Genomic DNA, 12,240 nt, shown 5'->3' with positions numbered 1-12,240 from the left:
TCAGATAAATGGAAATCAATTTGCTGACCTGCTGCACAAATCTCCTTAGTATACAGTGGATGACAGTTTTCATCTGAAGAATTACATAACACTGTAGATGAAATCTAGCTGGCATAAAAATACACACACGCACATCTTATAGTCCACCACCAAAATGGTAGAAAGCAGAAACCTCAACAATAAAGGTGCAAAGCAGAAACCTCAACAATAAACATTACACTACAGAGCCCTAACACAACCAAATACCTACTCATGAGCTACAGCACAATAACTGAACTGGCTGCATATTGGCAACTGAAGAAATACATATATTTTCTAAGAAACAGACAGAGTCAGACAGGGAACTTAAGTGGAAATTAGCGTTAGCTCCAGCACTGGAAGTAATGTAGCTTCATGAGTGCCACCCTGCACCCAGACTAATTATCTTTAGTCTAGGTACAACACAATATTAAAGCACCTATGCTGCTTCTGGTTCTATATGTCCCTGTACAGTGCTGCCTTGTGTAAATATATTAACTAGTATGTCAACAGCCATCTTGGGGACTGCTTCGTGGCACTGCATCATTTCATGTAGACATACCCGCAGACAATTTAAAAATGTTAAGATCATTTGATCGAGCTGTAATTTAGCCTAGACTTTACCTATGCTTTTGATAAACACGCTTCTTTCACCGCTGCAAATAAAGGCTTTTTAATAGCTGTAGTCATTTTTATTGATCTCTAACTTCATGGACTAAAGCCTTCTATTTTCCCTCAGCCAAAAGATGAAACATACAGTAATACAGCAGCTGAATCATTGATTTAATTGAAGTATAGATCTTTAAATCCAAGAAAGTTTTCATTAATTGAGATGGCAGTGAGAATTATTTTGATGCATGCAGATGCCTAGGGAATCTTTTTGGAACACTTTTAAAAAAGATGAAGTGTCCCAGTTTTCTTTAATAGATAGTTATTGTTAGTATGCTAGTGCAACTCAAAGTGCACTAGCTTAATATCTCTTGAACATAACCTAAATTAAGCTCAAATTTGTTTGGTAATGCTCTAAATTCAAGCAGCACTTATAAAAAGAATCATCACAAAAAGATAAGGCAACTGATTACTAGAATTTAATCAAGATCTGCTGTGTAAAATTAAGTTCTTGGTTATGAAATCATGCTATTTCTGGTGCTAACAAGGTAAGCGCACAGGCCTTTTTATTTCAACTCAGCATCTTCTATTTTCTGATATTAGAACATTATTCATATTTAACAGGAATTGGTTAGGAAAAAACCTTTGACTGTCCTAGTTAAGACAGCAACAGATGAAGGACAACTTCGTAGCACAAAAGCCCCCAAAAGGTGAAAAGCAATCAATTTCATTATTTTTCCGCCTAACCTCGTGTCCTTTTCTCCTAATTTCACCGTAACAACATGGCAGCGTAGTAAAATCAAAGCAATAGTTAAAAAAATTCAGTAATGACCATTCATTGTGTGAACTTAGCCCATGGGAATGTGCTAATTCCCTTATTCCTAGAACACACAGACAGATCAATCTCATGTGGCCACATAACTGCCTGATACAGTGTCAATAAAGAAAGAAAATGAGAAAATTAATTCATCTCATTTTAAAACATATAATGCAATACATTGTAAATCTTAAACGAGTAAATGGACCAGTTTGTAAACTAAGTTTTTTTGGGTAAATCTGATATGTTTTATTAGACCAACCCAAACAGCTGGAAAAGTTTTTTCATTTTGTAAACAGAGGTTTCTAAAGGCTAATGACCTACTTACCAGATGATGGAGGAGTTGATTTTCTGGAGCTAGGTACTATGTCACCCAAACTGGATGATGAGTTTCCTCCTGATTTACTGGAGTGAAACAAAAATTAGTTTTTAGTCAAAACTCATGGTCTTATTAGGCATGCAGTCTAGAATGTATTTATTAACTTTCTTTCAAATGAGTCACTAGCAAAGAGACAGGCAGTATTTCCAATCATGATAGGAATTTATAACTTGGCAAAATGTGTGCATCCTTTAATGCCTCATTGTATCAGCTAATTCTCCTGGCAGCTGTGGCTACCCAGGTAATAGCAAGCAGGACTGGAATAGTCACACATCAAAATGCTAAATAGAAATAACTACCAACCAGAAGCTCTACACCTTGTACAGCATTTGCTGAGGTATTCCCAGTGGTCAGTATCTGGTAAGTCTCAGTTCTTTTCAAATTGATCAAATACACCAATGATCAAAACAAAATTACCAACAATTATGATGGAAAGAAATCAAGTGAAGGTAATATCTCAAAACAAGCAGAAAAGAAAAATTACAGGTAATACATTTTCTTTTTCTCCAAATAAATGTGAATTATAACACAGCCACAATATAAAGAAAGGAAGTATAAAGATTTGCTGGATCTCCAACAAATGGAGTATCCAGAAAACTTGTTTAGTATTAACAGAAACAAATATTCGCTTATAGAAGAACTACATCATTAAGTAGCAATATCAAAAATGACATATGTACCTAGAAGAATTGAATAATAAACTGGTTAACTCATCAGAACACACAGCAATTAATTATTGGACAGGAGTAAATAAGAAATAAATAGTTTATGCAAGAAATGTTTAATGAGAGATTGGCTGCATCTTCTCCAGAAGCTTCAGTGCTAGTCAGAGTGAGAGATAGCATGTGTGTTTGGATTGATCAGCGGTCTGAGATAATTCCTATATTTCTATGTATATGAAAAATTGCCTACATTTTCCTAGGACTTTAGTATTCTTCAGATAAATATCTAAGAATCTTTCAGAGTCAACCTTGTATGAAAGGACTTCGACTCATACAATAGGCAAATATGTACATGGAAACTGACAGGATGGACATGACGCTAATATCTGTACAATAACTGACTGGTTAAGCTGTAAATCATAGAGAAGCTGGGGTAAGCAGGTATGGGGCCCACTGCTGAAACCCTTGGTACAGAGCCCCATTGAAGGAGGCAAGAAATGGCAGTGTTAAACCCCATGGATCCTTAATGCCACTCACTTGACCACTGCTTGCCCAACTGCCAGAGAAAGGTCCAGACCTTGGCCACAAGGAGGCCATCCAGGGGGCCAAACCAGTTTGACAGCCCTGCACTAGAGCATGGGGATCTTCTGTGGTATTTAAGAGGAACAGCTGCCCTATACAATTTCCATTTGTTCTTTATGTGACTTCAAAAGTTCCTAAAAAGTAAAAATTCAAAACATAAGTGCTGACATGAACGAGTTAAAATTAGAGCGTGACCAACAACCAACGCAAATTATTGTTATGAAATGAGTGACCCAATCATCTTCTTCTCAATCTAGGCTACCTGATAATTTCCTCAACAGTCTAGGCTACCTGATAATTTCCTCAACAGAATAAGAGAAATCAATCACTATACAGGTTAAGTTTCAACATGTTTTCCTTACTTAATTTAAAGTATCTCTAAGTGATAATCAGGGATCCTGGTTTTCTCTGTTTAAATATTGCAAGTTCTCTGATTTTAAAAAAAAATTGCGAGTTCTCCACTAAAAAACCCTAAATCCGAGATTACAATGAAATGCCACATATATTAATTGAACACCATGTTTTATTGATATTTCCAATTTTAAAGCAATTTGGAAGCCTACCTCAATCACTATAATAAAATAAATTCTAAGTACCTATAACCTTTGGTATTTGATATTGGGTTTTTTATCATGGAAAATCAGAGCTCCCCCTGCCCCCTTTGCTCACAAGGACATAGGTCCAGGTCCCTCACTCCCAAGCCAGAGCCCTCCAGCCTTGCTGGTATCTCTCACTCCCCACACACAGCCCCCCACCCGTCCTGGCACCCTCACTCCTCAGCCACAGCCTCCTACACATTCTGGTGCACCTCACTCCCCACCCACAGCCTCCGCCCCCTGCATCTCTGCTAGAGGGGGCCCTCAACCACCAGAGTTATGGGGCCAAGAACCCTGGTCTGCAGCCGCAGCCTCCTCCTGCCCCCTGGCAGCAACACCTGAATACTGGCTGCCGTCTGTGGGAGGCAACAGCTGCTGCAGCAGAGCAGAGCACAAAGCCCAGCTCTGCCCCCTCCCCCCACAAGTGGCACAGCCGAAGAGAATCCCATCAGGGGGGCAGGTGTGGGCTGGTCACTGCAGGCTCAGACTCCACCCCTGCTGCCCTCTCCCCAGGGCCGCCAGGGCCCAGCAGGCAGGACCCTGTATGGTAGGGAAGAGCAGGGCTGGGCAGGGAAGCTAATTGCTATTGGGAGCCCCATGGCACTATGGCAAGCTGCCCCCTCCCTGTTCAGCAGCAGCCAGGGGTACAACTCTGTGCCACTGCCCCCACTGTTGCCTAGAAGGCAGGGTGTGCCTCACCAGGGTAGTGCAAGGCTTTCAGCAGCAACAATCGTCCCCGCCTGGCTCTGCCCTGCTGCACTGGGTCCTGCCCACTGAGCTGCAGAGGCCCCAGGGGGGCAAGCTTGCAGCAGGCAGCCCACACCCACTCCCAGTCCAGCCCAGCACATAGATCTGGGGGGTCTGTGTCCCCTTGCTGCCCTGCAAGTGCACGGTGGCAGGGAGCCAACTCCACCCCCACTGCACAAGCTCCCCACACAGCTCCATCCTGCTCCCCACCTAGGCCCTGCAGCTTTGCAGTCCAGCCTAGGACCCCAAGCCCCATGCACTACCCCAGCTGGGCAGCAACAGCAGGCCCAGCCCTTCCCAACTTCCTCCCTCCATCCCTATGGGGACTTCAATCCCCCCTTGACCTCTGCCAGACTTACCTGTAGGTGCTGCTCTCCAGGCTGCCTGGCAGCCATATCCATGTGTGAGTGCACAGACGCAAATGATGCCCCGTGCCTGACCCCCTTCTCCCACTCCCCCCAGCCCCTTGCAGGCTGGAACTCTGCCAGCCTGAAGAGAGCTCTTTGCAAAAGTGGAAAATCTGCATGTTTCTCTGTTAAAATGAAAAATCCACATTTTTCTTGGTTAAAAAAGAAAATCCCTGGGTTTTTTTTTCCATGGGAAATGGAAAACCCATATCCCTGGTGATAATTACATTTATTAAAGGGTAAAGTACAGAAATACTGGATATTTAGATTCTTCATTTCTGATTTCTAAGCTGTCACAAGGATAATACATATATACATAATAAATATATTTTAAGTACCTGGAGTAGAATTTTCCTTGCTTTGCTCTTTGTTCATGCTGTAGCCTCATGTTTTCTAATTTGACTGGACTTGGTATAAATCCTATTTCACAGCCTTCTTTTACCAACCGGCCTATCCACCAGTCATTGTTAAATTTCTAAAAAAGAAAAAAGAAAAAAAAAATACATTTATTAAAAAATCAATTACATTATAAATTAATTTTGTTCTCATTTTTAAATTTTCAGTCAATTCATTTTTTAATAATTCTCTCTGCTCTTAGTCACTGTATTACATTATCATGTAATAGTAATGAAGAATCCTGAAAACTTGCAGAAACACATTTTTAAAAAAAATATAACTTGCAAATGATAAAATGTTATTGTACTAAATCACAAACTTGCCTTTTTGATCATCACTCTTCTTAATCCTCCCACCATACTAGCTTTATCCCTTTATTTTACAGACTGCTCTCTCTGACTCTTCAAATGGCAGTGTTCCTTCTTTTTCCCTGCACCTTGGTTTCTCAATGGTGGACACTAGATACTTCTTCTATATTTCTATCCCAATCACCTGTAACAATTTTCAAAGCCTGTCTCAAGCAGCTGCCATGAATTTTATGTTCTCACAAGACTAAAGTCTTTACATAGTTTCATAGTTCGTAGGGTCGGAAGGGACCTGAGCAGATCATCTAGTCTGACCCCCTGCCATGGCAGGAAAGAGTACTGGGTCAAATGACCCCAGCAAGATGTGCATCTAACCTCCTCTTAAACACCCCCAGGGTAGGAGCCTGCACCACTTCTCTTGGAAGCTGGGTCCAGACCCTAGCCGCCCTGACTCTGAAGTAGCGCCTCCTGATATCTATCCTAAACCTACCCTCTGCCAGCTTGTGACCGTTATTCCTGGTCACTCCTGGCGGTGCTCAGGGGAACAGTGACTCCCCCAATGCCTGCTGATCCCCCGACTAGTTTATAACAGGCCACAAGATCCCCCCTCAGCCTTCTCTTTTGGAGGCTGAACAGGTTCAGGTCCCGCAGCCTGTCCTCATAGGGCCTGCCCTGTTGTCCCCTGATCATGCGAGTGGCCTCCTCTGGACCCTCTCGATGCCACCGACATCCCTCTTGAAGTGCGGTGCCCAGAACTGGATGCAGTACTCCAGCTGCGGCCTGACCAATGCCGCATAGAGGGGAAGGATCACCTCCTTGGACCTGCTCGAGATGCATCTGTGGATGCATGCCAAGGTGCGGTTGGCCTTCCTTACTGCCTCCCCACACTGCCGGCCCATGTTCATCTTGGAGTCAATGATCACTCCCAGATCCCTTTCCGCCTCTGTGCTGACAAGAGGGGAGTTCCCCAACCTGTAGGTATGGTGCCGGTTGTTCCTCCCGAGGTGCATCACCTTGCACTTGTCTGTGTTGAAATATAATAACCATATTTTCACATTTGAATGTGCAAGTTATCTGTCAAGAAACTTTAATTTAATTTAACAAAATGGCCTTGAAAAGCAAGTCATCTAAGGAAAGGGTAAAGGACCTAAGCATTTTCAGCTTGCAGAAAGGTACTTAAGAGGGCACATGACAGCAGTCTTCAAATACTTGAAGCACCTTTTCTTTCTGGCTGCAGAGAGGAGGATGCGGGTCAATGGTTTCAGTTGTAGCAAAGTAAATTTAGATTGGATATCCAGAAAAACTAATTCACTGTGAGAATAATGAGCTAGTGGAACAGACTGCCTGGAGATGTTGTGGACTGTTCATCACTGGAGGTGTTCAAGAAGAGGTTGGACAGCCACTGTTTGGGGATGGTCTAGGGGTAGCTATACCTATTTTCTACAGTGAGTATTTCCCATGCTTCTGAGCTTTACTGGTTGCTTCTGCTGCCTCCCTCCCTTTTTTTTCTGCAATGTGTGTAAGGTTGGCAGGAATTGATGTTTTTATTGGTAAAGACTGATAAATGTGGATTTCACCTCACACTCACAGACACATGAAAAAATATTTCTATCTTTACTAATCAAAAAGAGAAGAGAAAAACAGATGGGAGTCAGACTGGAGTATAGAGGGCCCAGTCTCTTTAAAGAGAAAAATAGTGGGCAGCCTAATGACTCGTTAATTAAGCAATCAGCTGCTCATTCCCAGGTGCTAAGAAGTAGGCTACAGGGAGATAACAGGGTACTTAAACCCCTACTGGAAGCCCAGAGGGGAGGAAGGGGGAGGAACAATATTTGAGCCAGACCGGAAGCAGCAGCTGTGGAGAAAGGTGCAAAGTAGTGGCAGGGAGTTCGAGAGATTGTAAAAAGATATGAGGCCACCTACTGGTGATACTGCTACATAGAGAGAAAGATTCCAATTAGAAAGGATACAAGTTTTGGTGTTTTCTTTGCCTTTTTGTTATTTTTTTGCATCTTGGGGTGGAAGATCTTTATGTTATTCATTTAATTTAAATCAATAAAAGTTTAAATAAATGCTTAAAAATAAGCATCAATTTTATCCATTAAAACTGTATTAAAAATCAAATTCTACCAGGCCTATACATGTGTCAGGGTGTTTTAAGCCTCCCCATAGGCACTGGGTGTTGGCTACAGGTAGGGCTGAGGACTTCAACTGGGGTGTGCTGATTCTGCTGCTAGGAGCAAAACCCAGAAGTTCAGGGCTAGCGGGTCTTGCCTCTCTGCTCAGGGTCAGACCAATCACCATATTTGGGGTCAGGAAGGAATTTTATCCCATGATCAAATTGGTATGGGCTGTTGAGGGGTTACCTTCCTCTGTGGGAGGTGGGAGGGGTGGGCTCTCTACTTGGGACCTGCTGATCATATAGAGAAAACATTTTATAGAAACAGGACATTAGCTGTTGTGGCTCTCCTGCTTTACCTATGGTAGGTTAGGGTGTTAGGTCTATGTTGCGTCAGGGTTGAGGGTAGTCTTATGTAGAGATTATGGTTGTATGGGATGGTTTGGATAGGGACAATCCTGCCTCAGGTAGGGAGTTGGATTAAATAACCTCTGGAGGTCCCTTCCAGCCCTACTTCTCTGTTGGCGTGTCTACACCCTACAATGACATAGCAGCATGCTACAGCAACATAGTGATTGCATGGGTCTACACATGATCAGCAGCTATGTCACCATATTGGCACCTCCCCCGTTGTAGCATGCTGCTATGGTGACATAGTAGTGAAATCTAACCGTGGACCATGCACATGGTGCAGTACAAGCGGTTATGTGCCGTGCTTCAGTACTTCCAAAAGGAAGTACTAAAGTACAGCCATGTGTAAATGCACCCTATGGGCATGTCCATATATGCAGCCACGTGCATTTCCAGCAGCTCAAATAGAAGCGGTGCAAATTTGAGCCAAGGCTTTTTGCTTCAGTGCATGTGCAGGGGAGGGGGCTGGGGGAGCGAGCAGGGCTGGTGGGGGTCCTCCCATAGTCTCGTCCCCCCTCCTCCAGCCCCCCTGACACCTTACTCATGGCACTGGAGCCCTGGTACTGAACTCACAGCCTGGAGCCATGTGTTCAACACCAGGGTGAGGGCCAACCATAGAGATGCTCTGGTAGCCAGAGCATCTCCATGGAGGACCCAGCCTTCAGTTGCCTCAGGGAACGGTCCTTTTTTAACTTCATTTTTTTAGACCCCTGGATATCTTGCAGCGTGGGGAACACTTTTTTGTTCCCGCATGTGCCTCTTGCCCCATCTCAAAGGGATGCTTGTCTGGATGCACCCTATGAGTCTAAAATTCAGCAGCAGGACTGATAATACTGGTAAGTAGGTAATACAATTGAAGTTTATGAAGTCAAAATGTTCTCATTACATAACAAGGGATTAGAGCTGTGGAACAAGGGAGATACAGAGCCATTTGTAAGAACACTATTTTAAAAATGGTGTGGATTATCTGAGCCTGTGGGTTATTTCACTGCTTTGAAGGAACAGGTATTTTGGAAGGGGTGTAGTATATCAGCGAGTTTATAATAAAAACTCAGCAAACTCCTCAGTCTTCCTTCCCTTAATATTATGCTCTGAAATTTGGTTCCTTTTCCCCTCCTTATTCCTGATTTGCCAGTTATCCATGCTATCCATAGATCATATTACAAGTTATTGTAACATACCCCCAGGAGTAGACAATTGAGAAATATTGTGGAACGCCTGTTTGAGTTCATAGGCTGCAACTATATACATATACAAGTCATTCCAATAAGCTAGATTATTCCTCATACATACATGTAATAATACATATATCAGAAACATATTTTGATCATCTTAAAATATTTACATGGGCCTCTAATAGCATTTAGTTCTGTTTAATGTATTGTTACTCAGTGTAAAGCAATTGGAAAAATAAATATATTGTCTGGATATTTTTTAAAGTAAATTGAGAATAGAATGACAATAGGTCATTGACAAACAACTTCATTTGTCATACTACCTTCAGTTCTGGTCACTTCTGTGAGTTGTTGGGGGGGTTATGCTTTAGGCAAATATTAAGATGACATTTAAATAATAAGAAAATGGTATAAAATAAACACAGTATTATACTCTTGTAATACAGCAGGTGGCTGGCTACCTTACCCTATGGTACTCACTGTCACAAAATATTAAAGTAAATATGCTACAGGAATTAAAAAAAAAAAGGTGTAGGATAAATTTATGACCCAACTCATCTCACTGCTATAAAAACTGACAGAAGGCCTTAGTAACTGCAGTGGTGAAAAAATGTGCATGTGCAAGCAGGCTGGCACCTGCTTCAATCTGCCCACCTTGCTCCCGTGCAACAGCAGTGGTTCCTGACCACCCACCTGCCCTGGGTACCATACCACTCCAGCTTCCCTGCTGGACTCCAGTCTGGGACTTTTGAGCAACCGGCTGGGACAGGTTATGGAATCCAGGGCTGTCCTGGCCAAACCAGGATGTATGTTCATCTTACTTCTGGCAGATGTTATTTTCATCAACAGGTAACATTTGTTCTGACAAAACTCATCAGCAAGGGAAGCTGGAGTGCTGCTAGCAGGGGCTGTTAGTCCCCTCCCATACCTTCAGCTGTGTTGGTAATCAGAAAATGAAGTCTGAACTCCTCCTGGATGAACTAGCTGCTCCCCTAACCTTTGCTTAGAGCAGGGGAGACCCAGGCAAAGGGTGGGGAAGAAAGGCAGGAGCATCAGGGCTCAGACTCTCCTGAAGCATCTCTGAAGTGTTTTTGTAGATGTCAGTAGTAATCAACTGAGGTGCTATGAGCCTCCATCAGGGGTGTTGTGATGCAGGTACTGCTGCTATGGTGGCAGCAGCCAGGTAAAAATGCCCTGTGCATGCTCCTATTGTATTAGGGCAATGATAAGCCTAAAGCAGGGAGGAGCCCCTTCTGGTCTTGCCCCTCCCACACACCTCCTGGAAACAGGCACATGGGACAATTTCACCTGAGCATCTGTCTTCAAGAAGAGCATAAAAGGGGTCAGACTAGGAAGGGCTGTGCAGCAGAAGGAAGCTCCTGCCTGTTTTAGGTTGATTAAAGTCCTTCTTGTGTTAGTTTTACTAAATTCCACTTGATTTTAGTAACAAATACCTCATCTATCAAATCAACGTAGAGTATTACACTACTGACCAAGCTGATTTGGGATTGAGCATTTCCTTTCTTAGAAGCACTAGAAATAAGTAGTCCAGAGACGAGATGCCAGAAGGAAAGGACGTATAATCTGACGCAGTCTGGCTACATTTTCTACGTAAATGTTATTGGGGACTAACTTTTATGCTTGTTTAAATATTCTCTCTTCAAAGGTTTTATTTTTTCTTAGCTTAACATAGCAATGAATACATTACCAAATGTCACACACAATTACCACATTTTACTTTTGCAAGATAAAATCATTATAATTTAATATTGTAAGTATTTCTTCTTTTAAGAATAGGAAACACCACAAATGCTGAGGGAACATTATATGACTTATTAAGACAAAACTGGAACGCTTTTAAGGACGACCAGCTGTCAGTATGTATTCCATTACCTCTCAAGTTGCATAAACTTCATTGTATCATTTTTTTACCTCCTCAGTGCTATATAAGTTTGCAGAGAAAATAATAAGTGAATTGAGCATTCCAGGGTAAACTCATAGTTGGGGATATGTTCAGAAATCTTTCTCTACCCATTACCTTTTGTCTTGTATCAGGGCAGTCCAAATGGTGACCCACTGACAGCATGCAGCCCCATGAGGGGTTAACATGTGGCCTATGGGCTCCTGCCTAGCTGTCACACTGACCACTGCTCTCATGGTGGGGTGGCTGAGGTCTCCCAGGTCTTTTTCCCTCCTCTGGATTCTGACTCCTGCCCCTGCTCCTGAGGGTGGGTCAGTACAGCAGTAGGGGGTGTCTGTGCTGTGTGTGCTGCAGGGGAGGAGCTGGGCTGCCCACGTTGTAGACTGTAGATGCACTGCCTGCATGACACACACAGCCGAGAGGAGGGTGGGGATGCTGTATGCATGGCAGGAGGGAGCTTACATTGTGTACATGGCAGCAGGCAGTTGGGCTGCATATGAGAGTGTGTGTGTGGCTGGGGGGGTGGGGTGTTTGGAGGGCAGTCACTGAGGCTTGTGGCCTATGCTACATCCAGTCCTCAGCTGTCCAGAAGTTGGACAGCCCTGTCTTATATCATAGAATTGCCAGTTGGGAATACTAGAACTAGAATCCAGGGTCACATGGTCTGACAGTCTGCACAAATGCAAGATGCAGTATACCCAACCCAAGTAAATTCCTATCCAGCCTCTCCTTGAAAGGCTCCCGTGAAAAACAATCCACAACTTGCCTGAGCAGCTTATTGCATTGACTCACCACACCTACAGTTATGACTCCATCTTCATGCATCTTTGCACCTAAAGCTATGCAAGGGCTAAAAGTGATGAGCCAAGCACACTAAAAAACACTAGTCATCCCTTGTGTTTCTGACAACTGTCACTGGGGGGGGACAGCATATCTCATTACATAGCATTCTTCTGTAAGATCATAGAATCATAAAATAGTAGGACTGGAAGGGACCTGTAAGATCACAGAATCATAGAATCAATAAGTCGGAAGGGACCTAGACAGATCATTGAGTCCGACCCCCCGCCATGGGCAGGAATGAGCACTATGGGTG

The 12,240-nt window shown here is 43.2% G+C and overlaps 1 protein-coding gene across 3 annotated transcripts in view; it reads right to left on the bottom strand.

Moving 5' to 3' along the window:
* CACNB2 (calcium voltage-gated channel auxiliary subunit beta 2) overlaps positions 1-12,240 on the bottom strand; it is a 419,711-nt gene that overhangs the window by 50,791 nt on the left and 356,680 nt on the right. For all 3 annotated transcript variants that reach the window (XM_090047239.1, XM_090047241.1, XM_090047240.1), the window contains 2 exons: positions 5,156-5,292; positions 1,773-1,849 (listed from right to left, as the gene is read on the bottom strand). In XM_090047239.1, coding sequence (XP_089903365.1) covers positions 1,773-1,849; positions 5,156-5,292 — 214 coding nt within the window. The remainder of the gene's footprint in view (positions 1-1,772; positions 1,850-5,155; positions 5,293-12,240) is intronic.

The sequence above is a fragment of the Crocodylus siamensis genome, chromosome 5 (genome assembly GCF_052110815.1).
Source record: "Crocodylus siamensis isolate JL-2025a chromosome 5, ASM5211081v1, whole genome shotgun sequence".
NCBI lineage: Eukaryota > Metazoa > Chordata > Crocodylia > Crocodylidae > Crocodylus > Crocodylus siamensis.
Note: the sequence above shows the minus strand (reverse complement) of the source record. Positions and strands in the feature narration are given on the sequence as shown.